Genomic DNA, 21,307 nt, shown 5'->3' with positions numbered 1-21,307 from the left:
GTGTCCAACTTCGGCTCAGGTCATGATCTCACAGTCTGTGAGTTCCAGTCCCGCATCAGGCTCTGTGTTGACAGCTCAGAGCCTGGAGCCTGTTTCCGATTCTGTGTCTCCCTCTCTCTCTCTGTCCCTCTCCCGCTTAAACTCTGTCTCTCTCAAAAATAAATAAACATTAAAAAATTTTTTTTATATTTCTATCTCTTTATTGATATTGTCTATTTGATATAACATCATTGTTATACCTTCCTTACTTCTTTAGTCATAATTTCCTTTAGTTCTTTGAACATAGTTAAAATGCCTACTTCGAAGTCTTTGTTAAATCTGACATCTGATTAGTCTCACAGGCAGTTTCTATTGCCTGCTTTTTTCCCCTAGTATATGGATTATACTTTCCTCTTCCTCTGCATGTCTTATAATTTTTTGTTGGAAACTGGGCATTTTAGAAAACCCTGAATTGTAACAACTCTGAATACTGATCCACCTCCTCTCTCCTGGGGCTTGTTATTAGTACTGGTCTGTTTTCTGGTCTGTTTCCTGAGTGGATTATTTTAGTGAAATGTGCATCCCTCTTTCTCCCATAATTTGTATTAATCAGCCCAAGAAATGTTGTGTTCATTCCTGAATGCCACATTTGAAGAATACTAACAAACTAAAGCACATGCAGAGGAAACTTCCAGGTTGGGGAGGTTTTAAAATGTCACAGGCCAAAAGGCTAAAGAAACTGATTATATATGAGTTGATCTTACTAATAGGATAGAAAGGAGACAGAGTTGCTGATTTCAAAGTTCTGAAGTGATTTTCTGGTATAGCTAAAAAGCAAGGAAAAGTCACAGAACTTAGACAAACAGGTCAATATTACAGGGAACAGACTTTAGCTCAAAATATAATGAAGAATTTTTTAAACAAGAAATTCAACAATGGCACAAGCTGCCTTATACAACAATGAGGTTTCCATTTTTAAGCAGAAGTTTTCAATCTGTCACAACTGTTAAGGATGGTATTTCTTATTTGGAAGAGGAGGTTTAAGTAGATGATCCCATTTTCTGTGGTAGTCAAGAAATCTGGCCTTGAATGTACTCAGTTTGACATAATGCAAAGCACTTTACATGTACATTAACATATTACAATTATTCATCTCTAGAAAAACTTTAGAGTTCATCTGAGATTGCTATTTAAAAGTATTTTCCTGATTAGTCACATATCTGGTGGATTACTGTATGAAACACTGGGAAAAAGAATTACTTTAAATGTCTATATTCTCTCAGGTACTTGCTTTAAAATATTAGGAAAAAAGTAATTCATTTTCAAGAGTTATTCAGTTCTTATTAAAGTTTGTTTTTTTAATGAAATAATTGAGATCCATAACTCACCAGAAGAAATCTTACCAGCACCTTTATAGTCAACAGAAAATGCAGATGTGACTCCATTGGCTGACCCCAGTTCACACATGGATATTTGATAAGGGGGCCTCAGCTTGATTTCCATCTGCATGTCAGACAGATTTATCTTTGTTGAAAGAGACCTGGGATTATTATATCGCTGCTTGGTCCTCTGAATGAAGTTATCTATGTAAAATAAAAAATAAATTTCCTTGCAGTCATTTGTTTATTAAATAAAGTATGTGAGAGTGTGATGTTAATGGAGTAAATTCTACAGATAAACAGTTTAATTTGTTATCCAAAACTATTCAGTTTGTCATGGAATATTCTAATATTATTTGTGTTTAATGGTTAATATATCATGGGGTCATCCATTTTTCACTCTAGAAATTAATAATTATAAATAAAATAATAATTTAAAATAATGATACTCTGGTTTCTCTTCAGATCGTATAAATCTTTCGCCTTTTACTAAAATAATGACTGTGAGACCATTTCTACTATTATATCCACTTCACGGAATTATTTTAAATTTTTACAAAAAAAAACAAAAACAGCTTTCTTTAATTTTAGATCAGTCTTAATTTCTATAGGGTTTCATATCTCATAAAATATAAAGTTTATCAGTATTTACCAATTGTAATTACATAAGAACATACACTGTAAATTGTATGTTCTTACGAACCTGTTTTCTTATTTACTGCTTACACCATTAGAATGTATGTTTTGAAGAAATAAATTTAATAAAAGACATTTTCGAAATATCTCCCAATTTTACTTTCATATTTACAAGTTGGTTTTACTTCTTTTCCTCCTACACCAGGAGTCAAGTAAACTAATGCCCATAGGCCAAATCAAGCCTGCTGTTTATGTAAATAAAGTTTTATTGGAATATATACTCATTCATTTATGTATTGCCTATGGCTGCTTTCAAGCTACAATGGCAGGGCTGAGTAGTTGTGACAGAGACCATATGGTCTTTAAAGCTTAAAATATGTACTATCTGGTACTTTCCAGCAAATGTTTGCCAACCTCCATTCTACATTAAGCAGACTATAAAAGATTATCACATAAACACAGAACTCTGAATCTCTGGCTTACAAATTTCTCATTGAAAAATTGTCCTCTGGGATTAATTCTATGTGTCAATAATCACAATCCTCTCCACAGCTCAGACACAATTTTTTCTAATAGGCACCTACATGAAGAAGTTGCCATAATTTATAGACCCTCTGTCAAATTATTCTATCAAAAGCAAGGTAGCAGAATTTTCTGAGTTTTTCCCCTGGCCCCCAGTATTATATGAAAAATAGCTTATGACTGGATGGAGACAGGACAATGAAAAGGAAAAAAATCAGGCCCTTACCAAATTCAATGAAACAGTATGGTCTGACAGCAGTATTTGTCTTCATCATGTTATAAGTAGTAATGAACTCCTTCTGAAGCTCATCCAGGAAAGAGAAGGCCAGAACATTTGGGTAATTTTCAGTGCACAACATCATGTAGCTCACTCCCAGAGAGCTAATAAAACTACAGTGTAAAAAACATTGGTTTTAAAATTTCAAATTAAATCAAAGTAATTCGTTGCTTCAAAAGACTGGTTCTATACACCATAAACTGCTGCTACAGTGGCAATGAAGATATTAACATTTATTATATATTCTAGCAAAAAAAATTAAAGAAACCAAAATATAATTCTACAGTATATTTTCTACAAAATATAATTCTTTCAGTTGCAGTTAAAAACAGTAAACCAAAAAAATGTAATTGTACCTAAAGATGGACACACACTATAATTCTAACACTTCAGTCATTTAACATTGGGGGTAGAAAGCCGGGGAAAGAATATACAAATATGCAAGGGTTACACATAGCTTAAGGTTTAACTATTCAACCTAGTGGAACCTAATACTGTTCGAATCAAGAACTCTAGAGATTCCGATTAAAGTTATGGACACTCTCCTCAGATGTGCAAACAACACAAAACTTGGCACACAATTTCAGGGTGGTCACTGAGCTTCTGAAGTCATCCAGTGACTCCACAATCAAATGTTCTACTTCACATCATAATGAATTATGAACCACAGGGTAAATAAGAGTAATTTATGAGTTTATAACAACAACAAATAAAATAAATAGGGTAGAAAGGAGAACTCTTGCTTACAGCAGAATGCTAAGCACCAACTAGTAAATGTGGAGGTAGTGCTAGAACTGGAAAAATCAGCATTTTGCACCAACACAGTAGGGTAAGGAAGGACAATCAATGAATGCTGAATCTAGGGGGAAATTTTGGTGAGGAGTAGGAAATTTTGCATGGTTTTAAAATGTCTTCCCATTGATTGCTTATTTGTTGCAAGGGGAAAATATTTATTATACAGCAGACACTAGACAACATCTTGACTGAGTATTCCAACATTACTAATGATGGGCAGATGGACCTCCTGTGCCTTTAGGTGTGATATCCTCAGAAAGACGTATCAGCTACGTAGTATTAAACGTGTATATGTAATGTATGTATATGATATAGATATACATATGTATCATATATATATGCATATATATATGATACATATGTATATCTATATCATATATATACATATATATGATACATATATATATATCTATCTATATATATCTCTCTCTATATATATAGTATGTAGTATTCTAGCCAAGAACGCATAATCTGAATCTAATCATGAAAGAATATCAAGATTCTATTTAAAAGGGGGGGGCCTATAGTCTTTAAAAATTTCAATGTTATAAAAAAGACATAAAGACTATGTAAATGTTTCTGATCAAAAGCTAAAGAGACACAACTAAATGCAATAGGGTTAGGTAACCCTAATCTGGATCCTGTGCCAGGGCAGGAGTGGGGAAAGGGGGTTGGGGGAAGGAATGCTATAAAGGACATGCCGGGTCAACTGATAAAAATGGAAGGCAGGCAGTAAAGTGTGGTATCTCTGATACTAGAGCTGATAACTGTACCGTAGTTAAGTAGAAGTGTATCCCTAATCTTAGAAAATACACTTAGAAGTTAGGAATAAAGGGACATGGTATTTTAAGTTTATCTCAAATGACTTAGACAAAAATAAGTCAGATAAATAGGTAGGCAGATAAAAACAATAAAGTAAATGGACTAAAATGTTAACAAAAGGTAAATCTGGAAATAGGTATTATTTGTATTATTCTTATTTATACAACTTTTCTGTAAATTTGAAATTATTTCTAAGTTAAATTTTTTTTAAATGTCTACTTTAAGCACTGAAATGTTCAAATTAGCCATGTTCTACTGAAAACAAAAATTTCTAAAGTGTACGACCCCCTACAATAAGCAGAGAATGGGATACAAATTAATCCTTCTTAGTGAGTCAATTTAACATTCTTTAATAGTACTGTTCAGTGTAACTCATCTAGATCAGGGGCAGCAAACAGAGCATAAAGGCTGTATCCCCCACCCCCCCACTCCTGTGAAAAACAGTTAATCTATCACAGTAATCTTTACTGCCAAACCCTGATCCATATGGGAGTCCTCCTACCCTCTTTTTTCTCTAATAATGTAGAAGCAGAATTTATTTTAAATTTATATTTATAGAATAAATATGTTCAAGTAACTCAAATTTTTAAAAACTGAAAATGAAATACGGTATTTAAAGTGTTTTATCACTACCTCCACCCAAAGATACCCAGTTCTCTATCCCTCAAGCAATTCATGTTATTTTTTTAAGATTTTTTTTTTTAAGTAATCTCCACACCCAAACAACATGGGGCTCGAACTTACGCTCCAAAGATCAAGAGCCACATGTTCCACCAACCATACCAGCCAGGTGCCCCAACGCATATTATTATTAAATTCTTAAGTATCCTTCAGTGAGAGTTCATGCATATACAGTTTCCTCCCTCCCTCCCCTCCACCCTCTCTTAAAAGACCATCCCATGCAGCCAAATGATGTGGAGTTGGCACCTATTAATCATCTATGATTAATGGCATGGGATATACCACTGGAAAAATTGTGCTCATGTTCTACTACTGGAATAACCTGGAATTCCCTTCTGAAGTTCACTTAACACCATCATTTGATGCACTGTTTTTCAAACTGCAACTGTTACTGTTAAAAGGTCATAAAGTTAGTGTAGTAAACTACATATTTTCTTTAAAATTGAAATAGCAGGGGCACCTGGGTGGCTCAGTTGGTTAAGCGGCCGACTTCGGCTCAGGTCATGATCTCACGGTCCGTGAGTTCGAGCCCCTCGTCGGGCTCTGTGCTGACAGCTCAGAGCCTGGAGCCTGTTTCAGATTCTGCGTCTCCCTCTCTCTGACCCTCCCCCATTCATGCTCTGTCTCTCCCTGTCTCAAAAATAAATAAAAACGTTAAAAAAAAATTTTTTTAAAGAAAAAAAAAATTGAAATAGCACATAACAGAAAATATTGGAATGCACATTGCTTCAAAGAAGTTTTTAGTTTCTTATTTTTATATAGATAATGTTCAAAAACTAAAATTATCTCTTCTTATGGATCAGTCAAAAAAGTTTAGCCATACACATTGCATTTTTCTATGAAATAATGAAATCAAAGGACAAAGTATGTTTTCCCCAAGCAATTTTCTCTTCCCCAAAAATCTTCACTATCATTATAAAAATTCTTTGACATGTCACTAGCATTCAAATAAATGCCCCAGTAACCTGAATTGGGATAAAAACACAATGATGATTGGCTTCCCCATACTCAGAACACCCAAGTAGCTAACTAGGAATTGTTTCATTATCCTCCAAAAATAGGACTTCATTTTTTTGTGTTATGGTAAAATTTTACTGTATTTCTATATTAATAATAAAGTGAACCACAGACACATACATGACAGTTTATCCCAAACGGTTTCTCTTGCTTGCGCTAACTAGAGAATTACTTGTAAAATAAAAGAAAGCCTCTGTTTTTAAGATTTTATGTCAGCATTTTCAGAGAGTCCTTCTTCCCAAGCCTTTATTTTACTATAATTATAGGATATTCTCTGAAAAGGCTACAAAGTGCTCTATAATATTATGGCTTTTCATAGTGAATTTACTCTTACGCTATTGTTTTTCTTTGAAATGCAAAGCCAGTTTTCCAACAGTACATACAAATCATCTGTTATCAAAAGATTTTTTCTGGCTTTTTCAACTATCATGGGGACAAATTCAAAGACTCCTACCCTTTCACGGATAACTCCTCATATGATATAGTCTAAAATGACTACAGGCATGTCAGTTTGTGCAAGCTTTAGTATGTCCATTAGGTTCATTTGGCTCACATTTTACAAACAATCTGGCTGTTGCCTTTCTGCCTTGAGGAGAAAGATTAGTAGTAACAGCAGCAGATATAGTTTACTGACCATTTAGTCTGAACCAGGCCCTTTGCTAAGTGCTTTATATATGTATTTGATTTAATTTCATTCTCACAGTAAAGGGACATCACTATCTCCATTTTACAGATGGTGAAACAGAGGCTCAGAGATGTTTAGTAGCTTACCCAGGGCCACAACAACCATTAAGAAGCACAGCAGGGACGAACTTAGTTCTAACTCCAAAGCCTACATTCTTGGGGCGCCTGGGTGGCGCAGTCGGTTAAGCGTCCGACTTCAGCCAGGTCACGATCTCGCGGTCCGTGAGTTCGAGCCCCGCGTCGGGCTCTGGGCTGATGGCTCAGAGCCTGGAGCCTGTTTCCGATTCTGTGTCTCCCTCTCTCTCTGCCCCTCCCCCGTTCATGCTCTGTCTCTCTCTGTCCCAAAAATAAATAAAAAACGTTGAAAAAAAAATTTAAAAAAAAAAAAAAAAAAAAAAAGCCTACATTCTTTCCCAATGCAACACTAACTTCCCTCTGTTACAGATGAGCCAATTATGTGCCAACTCACCAACTTTTTTTTCATGTTTTCAAGCTACAAATCAATCTCTATTTTCCCCCCTAATTAAAAGTAATGAATCTTAAGGATTTGGGAACTTGTATTACAAGGATATTCAGGAAGCCCTGCCAACTTCTCTACTTCCTGTGCAACTCCACTCCTCCCTCTCTGCATTCCAGCCACACTAGTGTCATTTCAGATCCAAGGGATACCAACCTACTCCCGGTCCTCCAACTTCCAACCTGAGAAACTTCATGAATTCTGTCTTCCCTACTTGCAATGCTCCCAACCCAACCCCGTCTCTATCATGGCTCCAATTCTGACATGGTTGATCCTATTCATCATTCTTGGACTTAAAGACCCTCCCAGAGCACACAATATAAATGGATCGCACCCTTATGGTTGTATCATAGCAGTTGTTATTTTTCTCCATGTAACTAGCCCAGTTTGTAATTAGATATTCATATGTTTATTTGTTGTAATGTCTCTTTCACTAATATCTATGCTCCATAAGAGCAGAGATAATTTCTGTAGGGTTCACCACTGTATTCTTAGCAACTAGAATATTTGGTGTCTAGGATACAATAAGTGCTCAATAAATTAGTGAATATATGAGTGCAAAGATGACGTCACTCATTCACTCATTTACACACTAATTTGTTCAACATATTGTGCACATATAATTGTACAGCCCAGCCGTGTCTACACAAAGTATCTACATAAAGCAGAAGCTCAATAAATATTTGAGTAAATTTTACAGAACAGAGTACAACTTCACCTCCTCTTCCAGTGTTCCAAGAAGGCTCTAGGGTTCAGGTCAGTGAATTTTCAACATTCCCCTAAAGACAGAGATGTTCTCAGATACCATGCAGAATTACTCATCTACAGATGGCTATACATATCTGTTAGATAGGTCTACTCTCCTCCTATCATGAACATTACTAATACACACACACACACACCAAAATTTTTCCTGTCGACACCCTGAGCACAATTTTTAAATTGCCATTGTTTTCTTCCTACTTTGCTCTAATTTCTTTTTTACTTCCCTTCTATTTCTGGGCTTTGGTACCAATGGGGTTTGGTCTTTAGAGCAACTGTCTTTCTTCTGGCCAAGGAATTTATCCATGCTCATTACATCTTTGGTTCCTCCCCCCAACAGTAGGAACTTCTTTAGGGCCTTCTAGGATCAAGTGTGTCTTAAACAGGTAAGGCTGACAGAAAAGTTGAAACTGCAGATAAGGCGTATTTACCCCTTTCAATTACTTCATTAAAAAGCTAATTCTGGGGGCGCCTGGGTGGCTCAGTCGGTTAAGCGTCCGACTTCGGCTCAGGTCATGATCTCGCGGTCCATGATTTCGAGCCCCGACAGCTCAGCGCCTGGAGCCTGTTTCAGATTCTGTGTCTCTCTCTCTCTCTGACCCTCCCCCGTTCATGCTCTGTCTCTCTCTGTCTCAAAAATAAATAAACGTTAAAAAAAAATTTTTTTTAAAAAACAAACAAAAAAAGCGCTAATTCTGTCATGTATCCAAGCAGGCCATACCTCAAGTGATTTCTAAAATCCAATAAAATAAGCAGTTTTAAACATTAAGCATTTTCTAGTATCTGGTTTTATTTATGAACTGTCAAAGAAATTTTACACATCACCAATGAAACACTGACATTATTAGGACAACTGTGGCCTGATGTACCAAAGTAAACAATGAGTGAAAGCAATGGTCTTCCCCACAGCAAATACAAAGCACCTCTCATGCATATGTCTAGCATTCTACTCTACAGACTCTGATTTCAAAGACCAAATCTCCGCCTGCCAGGCACTTGCAATAAGGTGCTGTAAATGCACTCAAAACAACAACATACAAAACAAGAAAATAAAACTGCATTTTGTAGCATGCTAAATGACAATGTATATAGCAAACTATTAATAAATTGAGCCAGTAATAATTAACATTTGTATTCCCTACAATGGTACGTACCATTGTACCATTACACATAGAAAATCTGTCAATCCTTTGTAGCCTCATTTGCCCTGTGAATAGCTTTCATGGGTGAAGAAAAGTTCTCCAGAAGGACATGCCATCTCTAATCTGTTAAAATTGCTAAGTGTAAGAAGATTATTATTTTTTAAACTTTATATATATATATATATATATATATATATATATATATATATGTTTTTAAAGTAATCTCAAAAATAAATAAATAAAATAAAGTAATTTCTACACCCAACATGGGGGTGAAATTCATAGCTCCAGGATCTTGACTTGCATGCTCCACCGACTGATCCAGCCAGGCATCCCAAGAAAATTATTATCTTTGAAACAGAACCTTTCATGCTGAATTCCATTCCCTAAAATAAAGCACTTAAACTTTTAAATATAAGAATAAGTTGGACACTATGAAAGTGAGTATAACTTACAGATTTTATTATCACCAAATATGCCTAATAGGAAATAAAGTGAAAGCATGACTGTGCCATCACTGGGTGAGCAGAAAGAACCAGAAAGAAAACTCAGTAACACTGAGTGTCTCCCATGTGCAGCATTCTACCAGGAACTTCTTTTCTCACTTAGGCCTCTCTTATGTGGCCAACTTTCAATTATCCTCCACTGGTGAAGAGATAAATTATGAATACATTATCCAATGAATAAAAGACCCATTTAGGGGCACCTGGGTGGCTCAGTCAATTGAGCATCCAACTTCAGCTCAGGTCATGATCTCGGCTCATGGGTTCAAGCCCCACACTGGGGTCTGTGCTGACAGCTCAGAGCTTGGAGCCTGCTTCGGATTCTGCATCTCCCTCTCTCTTTCTACACCTCTGTCTCTGTCTCTCAAAAATAAATAAACATTAAAAAAAAATTTTTTTAAAGACCCATTTAGGGGCGTCTGGGTGGCTCAGTCAGTTGAGCGTCCGACTTTGGCTCAGGTCATGATCTCACGGTCTGTGAGTTTGAGCCCCACGTCAGGCTTTGTGCTGACAGCTCAGAGCCTGGAGCCTACCTCGGATTCTGTGTTTCCCTCTCTCTCTGACCCTTCCCCGTTCATGCTCTGTCTCTCTCTGTCTCAAAAATAAATAAACATTAAAAAAAATTTTTAAAAAGACCCATTTAGTCACTAATTTTAAACCCATTATGTAAGAAAATATTTATTAATATGCAGCATGCCAGGTGATAGCAACTTATAACAGTAAGCAAAACGAGAATCAGAGAATTTTAAGTGGGCAAAGGATTACACCATCCAAACCTTGGATGAAACAAACAGCAAGAAAAATCTGCCTATGAAGTCCCTCATTTTCTTTTCTGCAGAGTTAATCTATCCCTTGATTCATGCTCTCCCACTAACTCTAACACCTTCACACCACAAAGAATGAAATCTTGACTTTTTAAGATAATCAATCAAAGGTAATCCCTCATTTACCTCTCAGTGGTATCCCAAAACTTTATGGCACCTAGAACTCATTTTTCCACAAAAACTGTATTGTAAGAGAAATGAGGTTCCAAAACCAGTTCATAAAAGCCTACTTAACATGTATGTGGTTGAAAAGCTGTTTTATATATATATATAATATATATATATATAATATATATATATTATATATATATATAAATATATATATTATATATATATATATTATATATAATATTTATATATATATATTTTGAGAGAGAAAGAAAGAGAGAGAGAGAGAGAGAGCGCGCGCGCACACTAACAGGGATGGGGCAGAGAGAGAGAAGAGAGAGAATCCCAAGCAGGCTCCACACCATCAGCACAGAGCTCAATGTGAGGCTCAATCTTATGAACTACGAGATCATGACCTGAGCCAAAATCAAGAGCCAAACGCTTAACTGATGGAGCCACCCAGGCACCCCATGACTCATCAATTTTAGACTTCACACTTACTCTATTCCTCATTATTTCTCAACCAAAAACAGGAGGGGGGAGGATAAGTTTCACTTAATTCTCTTCCCTAGTTAATTTTTCTCTCCATAAAAAGTAAAAAGAATTAGGAGAGTTACACATGCACCTTATAAAGAGAGAGGTTAAAGGTAAAGGGAGGCAATTCTTTTACCAGAGTATAATGTGAATGCTGAAGCTAAAAGACTATGGTTCATATATACCATTTATTGGCTTTCTGACTGTGATTAAGTTTCTTAAGTCCCTAAGTCTGTTTCCTCATCTGTAAAAAAGCAGTGGTAGTACTACAATGGCTAACTGTCCAACAACCCTTCTCTCCTTCCCTTTGGGGAATTCTCTCCAGCTCTACTACCTATTCTATATGACTTTGGTAAAGCTGTTCATCCAAAGGGTGGACATGTATCCAGGATCCAACCAAAAGTACCTCAGCCCTCTGGCCACAATGCTATTCCAGAAATGGGCCACAACACAGCCAGACTAATAAAGTCCTTTCCCTGAAACATGGAGGGAGAGGGCTGGCTCACCTGAAATGAAGTATGCCTACAGCTGGCAGTAAAGTGTTTTCCTATACATGGAGAATACCTATCTGCAAAAGGAGAGAGAGGGAAGAAATGAGAGAAATATTCCTGATAACAACATGAGTCCCTGGCTCCATTTAACTCAGAAGCCAACCTAGCCTTCATAGAACGCTTTTTTTTTTTTTTTTTTTTTTTTTTTTTTTTTAACTTAAGCTAGTGTGAGTTGTGTGTCTGCCCTGGACAATGCAAAAGAGCTGTTGCAAAATTGAATGATAACGTAAGAAAAGTGCCTGGAAACTGCAGGTACTTAATAACTGGGTCATTGTTGAAGTTGTTATTCTTATAATCAGAAAATAGCACCAAAGAGTGAAAGAAAAGCACTGCAAGAAACTAAAAACAAAAGGCAGGTAAGCCTAAAATAGCATTCCTGGCTAGCGATAGTAGTTTGTGGACAAATACAGAGAAAGTAAAGACTCAGGTAAAGAGAGAACCTATAAAGCTCACAGACATTATCAGACTTAAAAAGAATTCACAGTGAAAGAAAGAACTGAGAAATTTTATTTCTTGCACTAAAATTCACAGTAGAGTATGACTGACCTCCCAAAGCGGTTTACATTTTCATAAGAGGAGTATCTCAATGTTTAATGAGACCTCAAAATGTACAACTATGATTTTCAAACTCCCAAAACCAATCTCAAAATTTTAAGATCCCACATGACACGACTTAATTTCATATGGTTCATAATTATTGCTTTAGTTATTATTGTTTCCTAAGTTCTGACATAGGTTTATATATTAAACATTTATGACAATTTAAGGAAAGTTTCCTTCAACTTATGGAATAGATAAATTCCTTAAAGTTTTACATAGAATTGTACCATCAGACCCTTGAACAATGCTGGGGTTAGGGACACCAACTTCCTGCACAGTCAAAAAACAGCATGAATTTTGACTCCCCAAAACTTTGACTACTAATAGCTTACTACTGACTGAAAGCCTTGCCAGTAACACAATTAACACATATTTTGTATGTTATATGTATTATAGACTGTATTCATACAGTAAGTGAGGGAAAAGAAAATGTTATTTAAAAAATCATAAGAGAGGGGCACCTAAATGGCTCAGTCGGTTAAGCGTCCAACTTTGGTTCAGGTAGTGATCTCATGGCTCATGGGTTCGAGCCCCACAGTGGGCTCTGTGATAACAGCTCAGAGCCTGGAGTCTGCTTCAGATTCTGTGTCTCCCTCTCTCTCTGCTCCTCCCTAGCTCACGTGTGCTCTCTCTCTCAAAACTAAACATTAAAAATTTTTTTAATCTTAAGAGAAAATACATTTACAGTACTATACTATACTTATTCAAAAGAATTAGCTTATAAATGGACCTGTGCAGTTCAAACCCGTGTTGTTCAAAGATTCAACTGGACCATGAGAAGAAATCACAAAACTAAATTATGCACCCCCTCAACCACCCACTAACCAACAAGGCAAACTGAAGTATTTTGACAAAATGAAGACTTAACTCTATGGCACTTTGAACATTGCCATACTCCCAAAACAACCATCCCTCATTTAGCAGCTAGTATCTTATGCGCAAGGCACTGTGCCAACATAAGCTCCACAGAATGGGCTCCATCAGCTGAACTCAAGTATTCAGCCACTACAATGTGGTAAAGTTCATCATTTTCCTAATACAGGGTGGGTGTGGGGGAGGGGAGGAATTTAATTTTAAAATGTTACTCTCCCAATTTTTTTCTCAAACTCTATGGTTTTTCTCTACCTACTGCACTAGAATCCAGTGCAAGTTACCATCTGATTTAGCATATTACATACTTATTAGCTACTATGTTTTGGTTCTCAGTGGTATTCTGCAAAGAGCACCTCAATTTCTACACCAATTTGAAAACCACAATGCTAAGAGATGAGGAATCATTTATAAGCCAGAGCAGATCAATTATCTCAGTGAGCTAACTACAGAGAAAGGATATAGAAATTTAAAAATAAATTTAAAATATGAAAAATATAAATGAGAAAGAAGTCAAGTAAGTTCTACAGGCAATGTATGAAGGGACTGATCATGAGAGAAATAAAATAATAGCAGCAAGGAAGGGGATTCAAGAAAAAGGAGGCCATAGGCCGGGCTTCAAGAAGGCAGACAGGCAGCCTAGTGCCAGTCTCAGGCTATGCTATGATGCTATAACTGCAAATCTCTAAATTTTATCTGGCAAGCTCATGGGTAGTTAGAAAAAGAGGTGTCACAAGAGAATTTTAAATACTCAGGTAATGTATAAACCCCCAATTTTATAGGGATTTTATAATTCAGTCTAAATGTACTGTCATATAGCATGAAAACCTCAATAAACTAGAAAACAACGAACAAGTCCTCTAATCAATGATAGAAAATACATAAAACCCAGGTTCTTGTCAAGAGTTAGAATTAAACTTATCTACTATTCAATCCTTTTAAAAAACTTGGTTACAAAAATAATGTGCATATAGGCTTTTCTAGGTGTGGTTCTGAAGGCCATGTAATCTATTTATTCCTTTAGACATTTCAAAATTGTCAGATCAGGCCAGATTAGACCACTGCTGATTCATCTCACTCATAAACTCTCTCTCATAAAATTGCTTTTTGCATTATGTCATTTGCTTACACTGAGGAATATTGTAAGAAAAATCATAAGCTCATTGTTATGGCTGCTGGAAGAATGCTATCCAAATGCTGTCCCTCTTTACATACATCAGGTCTCAGTAACATGAAGAGCAATGTTCTTATCCCCTGGACACTGTAGCCTGTAAATGATTCATCCTCCTCCTTTGTTTTGGCCATAAGGAAGCTCAGGGCAATATTTGCAGTCCTTTTCAACAAATAAATGGACTATGCAGTTTGCATCTCCAGAAGGAAATGTTACTTCAGTTTATTATTCTCCTATCTTTATCTCTACCTTTATGTGATTCTCTTTCCTGTGCTCTTGAATTATTATATTTTTTTGTAAACTGCCTCACATCCTTTGTGGAATAAGATGAGGTACAAAGAAATAATACAAAATCTAGAACTCAAAACAGAATTGGAGGAGTGTTAAAATTTTACTACATGATACTATACTTTGAAGAGAATACAGAAAGAAAACCCATTTGCAAAAAAAAAGCTGTTCTTTAAAGTCCAGGATATCTGCCAGAATTCATATGCATTCAAACAATCTTCTATAATTCTGACATGTGTCTACTATACTATATAATATCAACTGAAACTCAGAATAATGACCAAGGGTACTAAAAGAGCCTATTAAACAGAATATTAAAATGTTTCCAGTTTCTCTCCATAAAACAAAAGTAGGTTAGACATCATTTTAAATATATTTTAACCATCACCACCACCACATTTTCCAGTTAAACCCTTTGAAAACCCAATTTAATGATCTTACCATTATCCAGGTGATCTAAATAATTATGGACATTCTGTAAGGGTCTATTCTGGGCATCTCAGAAACTCAGTGGGCATTTCTACCCTCACAGTTTCAACTTCTATGTGAATGATTCCAAAATCTCTACCCATCTCAATGGACTGCCTAGTCACAACCTCATGTAAAATACCCAAGATAGTGCCTAGCCTAACCCTTTCCAAAGACCTCTTTGTGTCCAATTCCAAGGTTTAAGTCATCTTTGGTATTCCATCTCTTCATCTCTGGTATTCCATCTTATCAGGCTCATTGACCATTTCTTCTTTTGAAGTGTCTCTGTGGTTGGCATTTTTCTTTTCCATTTGCACTTACATCTTATTAGTTCAGGCCCCAATTATAAGTTAATCTCTTTCTCAGACTTTCCACTTCACTGCCTCAGCATTGTTTTTTACCAAGTCACTTCCCTCAAACCTGCAATAACAGCTTCTTTTAACCTATTACATCAAAGTGACATCCCTCAGTCTGAACTTTCAGGGAAATCCAGGATCTGGCCTCACACTAATTATCTGACATTTCCCATAACTATCCCTAAATCACCATTCACTACACCAGGTCAAATGGGTGAATGTACTCCAAGTGCTAAGTCATTCTTTACTCACTCTGCCTTTCCTCTCTACACCTGAAACACCCTCTTCTCTGCCTTAACCAAATCTTATGAATTCTTCAGGACATGGCTCGTGTCTCATCTCAAAAATGAAGCCCTCTCCTAATTATATCCTTGTGGACCCTGTCCTTATCTGATTTCTTTCTGTATGCAAAATCAGTGTCAAACTTCTGAAGAGTTAATTGCCTCTGTTTCATGTGCATGCTCCCCAAGGGGTTCTTATCTATTACCATGGATTTAACTATAAATAAGCTGACCCCCAAATCTAAATCTCCATACTTGTCCTTCTTCACTAAATGTCAGACTTACACATCCAGCTGCCTACCTGACAGTGCCTCCTGAATATCTACTGGGCATCTCAGACTTAACATGTCCAAACAGAACTCTTGATTTTTACCAAAAAACATACACTCTCCAATCTTACTCATTTCAGCCCCATTAGCCAAGTAATTATGGACATTCTCTAGGCCAAAAATCTAGAGGCAACTCTTGATTATTCTCTTTTCCTCACATCCCACTACAATCCATTAGGAAGATTTGTTGGTGCTACTCCCAAAATATAGCCCCAATCCAACCATTTCTCATCATTATCACTGTCATTCAAGTTATAAGCCATCACCTCTAAATGAACTGCTTTAAGAGTTTCCTAAATGATCTCTCTGCTTCTACTCTTTCTCTTTTAGAGCACATTCTCCATACAGCAGCCAGGATGATCTACTCAAAGCCAAAACCACATTACATAACTCTCCAGCGGGCTTCCTATTACATTAGACTCAATCCAAACTCTTTATCACAGCCTAGAATGCTCTATGTAACCTGTCCCATTCCTACCTTTCTGACCTCAGCTTCTGCCACCACTGTATTAATTGTCCATACTGCTTCAGCATCTCTGGTTTTCTTTCCATCCCTTCATCAATATCAAAGGTCTTCTGCACTAGCTATTACTCTGCCTTGTTCTTTAACCACAGCATCCTTCACATGACCATCTTTTTTCTCATCTTTTAGGTCTCTGCTCAAATATTGCCTTTTCAGAGAAGCCCTAGACTACCATAAAGTCACTCTACCCCATCACCCAGTGTTACCATCTTTATATACAATAAATACAGATGAGTGCTATCCTCTCTCACTAGAATGTAAACTTCTTAAGTTCTTTGAGGTAAAGTATCATGTACAATTTTTTGTATTTCCCATTACAGTTTGCCTGGCATGTAAGAACACCAATAAATAACCTAGTGACCAACTTATAAAATACCTTCGATCTACAAAACTATAAAAATTTCTAAAGCCAGATTTAAACACAGAGAAACTGCAAAAGGGGCAATGACATGACTACTGCTTTGTATAAGTTCAGAACCACGTGATTCTTGACTTGAACACACTTTCCTAATCACTCACTGATTTTTACTGCAACCACTTAAATTTCATTCGGATGGCAACCACTCGGTAAAGAGAGCAAACTGAAGTCTTACTTAATGTTATAATGTCCAGTTTTCAGTGTACATCTATCAGGAAGCTGAGCCAGTTTCTTCGAGAGCATTTTAAAATACTTCCTGCATTCCTGCACGCCTGTGCCTTGTTCATAATCAGTAGAAGCAGAAAGTGGCAGCCCATCCCTGACACGAATGACTGATGCAGATAAAATCATAGACATTTCAACCAGCAGAGAAGACCTGAAACAAAATGAACAATTTGGGTTAGATAAAAAAACTATTCGCCTCACTAATAATCAAAGATATACTAATTAAAACGACATACTACACTTTCCTTAATAAATTAGTTTTTAAAAAATAATACTTGCTTCTTTCTGGTGTTCTCATAAGTATCTACAGAGGTAAATATTGAAATATTTACTCAAACTAATTTGGTGATATTCAACAGAGTTTAAAAATATTTATGCCCTTTGACCACAATATATAACCCTATCCTAACGGAAGTAATCAGATTCAGACATTTTAAACAGAAAGACATTCTTTCATAGAAATTGCCAAAAACAATCTAAACATCCAACAATAAAAGAAATGGTTAATTATAATACATCCCTATGATGGAATATAAAGCACAATAGTTATGTTTGTAAAAAACAGTTTAATAATGTGGTAAAATCCTTATATTAGGAAAAAAGCAGGATAAAAACTGCAAATGTTGTTTTCCATAAAGACAAAAAGAAGGGAGAGATAAATGGAGAAATAGATATTAGAAGGAAACATGCCAAAATTATAATAATGCTTATCTCCAGAAAACAGGATTATGTGTGATTGTTATTTTATAATTTCCTAAATTTTCATAATATCCCACAATGGCCATATATTACCTTTATAATAAGAAAAAAATTATTCATAGTAAATCTTAAAGCTAAAGGAATAGTGGTTTTAATACTGCTCTCAATCTCTTTATACCAGAAAATCATAATGGTCTCTTTTATTATATTCTGATCATGCTTCATAAAAATAGATAAAAGGACTTCACAGGCCAGGTCTGAAAGAAATCAGGTAAACGGAAACTTAGATTTAAGATATATAATACTGCTCAAATTTTAGCTTGTATAAAAACTATTGGAAGTTTGGTCAGAAAGGCAGATTTCTGAACCTCCTCCCACCCCCAAATTCTGATCCATTGACTGTGGGGTGGAGCTTGAGAATCTTCCATTTTTAACAAATTCCCAGGTAAATGCTATGTTTAGTTTCTACAGATCATACTTTCAAAAACACTAAATTAAAACATGTTCACAGTCTGAAATTAAGTGATAACTCTTTCCTGACAGGCCTTCAGAGCATAATGCTACTAAATACTGCTTTGCTAGCAGTAGGGGCAACGGTGAACACTGAAAAATTTGCTAACAATTTCATAGCTTTTTTCAAGATATTGTATCTCAGGGACTAAATTAACCCTTACCTGCCCTGTTCAGATAGGTCAAGACTATCTCATTCCAAAAATGAAAAACTGAGTTAGTTAGAATATTTTAAAATGTCGCAGAAAACCAATCTGGTACCGAATCTGGAAATTAGTACTACAGCTCCTAGCTTTTGTTGCTATGTAAAGTCAAAATGTGACTATCCATTCATGATGGTAATTGACTAGAAACATTAACCCAAATAACAAAGTTAATGCATCATCTTTTCATGGGGAAATGAGAGGAATAGATAGGTATTAACATGTCCTTACTCTTTAATATTTTTCTCCTCCATTCGTTTAAAATGAAAAAAAAAAAAACCCAACAGAAATTAAATTAGCCTTTACCATAATGGGATCTTCCAACAAAAGTTCCAACATGACATATTCAAATTATTTTTTTCTATTCAATCAGTTTCTTTCCTTTTCTAAAAGCAGTAGCAAGAGAAAGCTGGGTTCCCTCAAAGGATGATATCTAAACTAAAAACCCCTATTAAAAACTGTTACTATGTTTTGCTTATTAAACCATAATTATGATATTTAGCTTAAGAATAAGAAAGTAGGAAAATGTCTTACTTCATACCTTTAGGCATGTATTATTTAAACATAAAATGTTTTCTTCCCAAAGTTTACTGCAACACAATAAGTACTCGGGGAATCAACATGAGAGCAGGGTTGTGACTTCTAGTTTTCCAAACACCTATATTCTTAGTATTTAAAACTAGACTGTATTATTTTATGCCTGATCTGTCTAGGATCTCAACAGAAATATTAAGAATAATCTTTATTACAGAGTGGCAATTTTCATGTAATTGTCAGTTACTCTTTTATGAATTAAAAACAGAAAGATATGATTCATATTTCCTAACATATACTGAGAAACAAATACCAACCTGCAAATTCCATTCACTTAACAAACATTTATTGAGTACATACCAAATGCCAGGGACTATGCCAAAGGCTATTCCTACCCCCAAGAATCATCAATAGATGAAAAGAGCAAACACAACACAACCTGTGTTGACCACCACTTAGCTAATTAGAAAACCAATGTTAGACAAACCTGCATTTCAGATACTCCTAATACATTTGGGCTTGTAACCAAAAGCACAACACAGCACTGATAGTCCCTGTCAAAATTCTTAAAAGGTTGTCAGAAAATTGCTTCTATTAGTAGATAAGATTCTTCTGAAGAGAAAAAGTTAAATCTTTTCCTCCCAGAGTCATTTGGCCTAACATCCAAACCAGTGAACTAACAAAAGCAACTAGTATGACTGTCCAATGAATAATGTCAGGCTTAACTAATTTGTAGATGGACTTCAATCACTTTAGGATAAGCAATCTCTCCTCTATCAACTAATACCTCCCTTCTCTTTCTATCTTGGATTCTTAATGCAGTTCCTTAAAAAAAAAAAAAAACACTCCAATCTCATCTGGATTATGATAGTAGAAAAAGGTATCCACCCACATGAAGACCAAGCTAAGGTTAGAGTACCTTTAGAGTCTAGGCACAGTGGTGGTCGGGAAACTAAGGAAGCGTTGGGAGGAACCAAGGAAATCAAGAGGTTAACATTTGCATGGGGAGATTCAGGGCAATAGTAGTTTTATCAGGGCCATAGGTATATTTTTAGCATGATCCATTTTCCCTCACCTTTAACCCTGAAAAAAATCTGTCTTTAGATAGCAGAAAACTCATAGGGATTTGGGTACTGACCTGCATATCCTTTCCTCAAGAGCAACTGCTAAAGGAAAAAGCCCAAATTAGAATCTAGGTAGGTCTGGGAAAACATTTACCTAGAGGCTGAGCTCTTCTTCAGAACCTTGTGGGGTAATGACTGTGGGCCACCAGGAAGGCAATTTCTCAAAAAGTAATTAACAAAATCCAATACAGAAGTATATTTTATATCTACTTTCAACAAGATGCTTTCATAATAGGTAAAAACATTTCATACTGCGTTAACCACTCATATTTTAAGTTCATTATTTCCCAAACTTAATTATCCAACTATCCTTTTCAGAATTCTTATATCTACATCGCACTTGTACTATTATTTACCTAAAGCAGCCTTTCAACTGACTTATTTTTTGCCCTATCCTTAGCAATAATATCTGTGAAATCAGTTTTGAGGTGTTACATTTTTCTAATTTAGAGAATTTTTTTTGTTTCATCCAAATGTGTGTGTTTAATTTTTTGGAAAATTATTTAATGTTCATCTGCTTATACTCAAATTATCTTGCATGGGAAACACTCCCTTGGTACATATTTCATTGAAAATGCTGGCTGAGATCTGTGGAAATGGGGGCAGGGGTTTTGGGGGGAGAAAGCTATACTAATTATGGCACACAGGGTGGGAGCAAGATTGAGTGAAAAGGGAAGGACTCAACAGCCATAGGTTAACAGAAAGACACTTGAAAGACAGAACTTAAAAGAGGAAAAGGGGAAAGAGTGCCAAGGACAACCAGAATTTATTTTATGGCTTTGCCTATGCCCCCACCTTACCAGAAGCCTTCAATACTATTATAGGTGCTTGTACTACAAAGTATGTATAAGACCTCAGGCTCCAGAGTAGATACCCATATCTAGGAACAGGGCCCTCAATACATGCACAAATTGTGAGTCCCCAACAGTGAGGTAGGTATAATCTCCATTTACAGATGAGGAAACTGAAGGTCCC

General features: G+C 35.9%; 1 protein-coding gene across 8 annotated transcripts in view; it reads right to left on the bottom strand.

Moving 5' to 3' along the window:
• Nucleotides 1–21,307, bottom strand: part of SEC22A (SEC22 homolog A, vesicle trafficking protein) — an 84,858-nt gene that overhangs the window by 61,698 nt on the left and 1,853 nt on the right. For all 8 annotated transcript variants that reach the window (XR_006222019.1, XM_007098302.3, XM_042998283.1 and 5 more), the window contains 3 exons: nt 17,213–17,413; nt 2,743–2,906; nt 1,368–1,562 (listed from right to left, as the gene is read on the bottom strand). Coding sequence is in view for 7 of the 8 variants with exons in the window: in XM_007098302.3 (XP_007098364.2) it covers nt 1,368–1,562; nt 2,743–2,906; nt 17,213–17,413 (560 nt within the window). In the remaining variant the exon portion in view is untranslated. The remainder of the gene's footprint in view (nt 1–1,367; nt 1,563–2,742; nt 2,907–17,212; nt 17,414–21,307) is intronic.

Source organism: Panthera tigris, chromosome C2 (assembly GCF_018350195.1).
Source record: "Panthera tigris isolate Pti1 chromosome C2, P.tigris_Pti1_mat1.1, whole genome shotgun sequence".
In the NCBI taxonomy this organism is placed as follows: Eukaryota; Metazoa; Chordata; class Mammalia; order Carnivora; family Felidae; genus Panthera; species Panthera tigris.
This window is presented reverse-complemented; position numbering and strand designations above follow the sequence as displayed.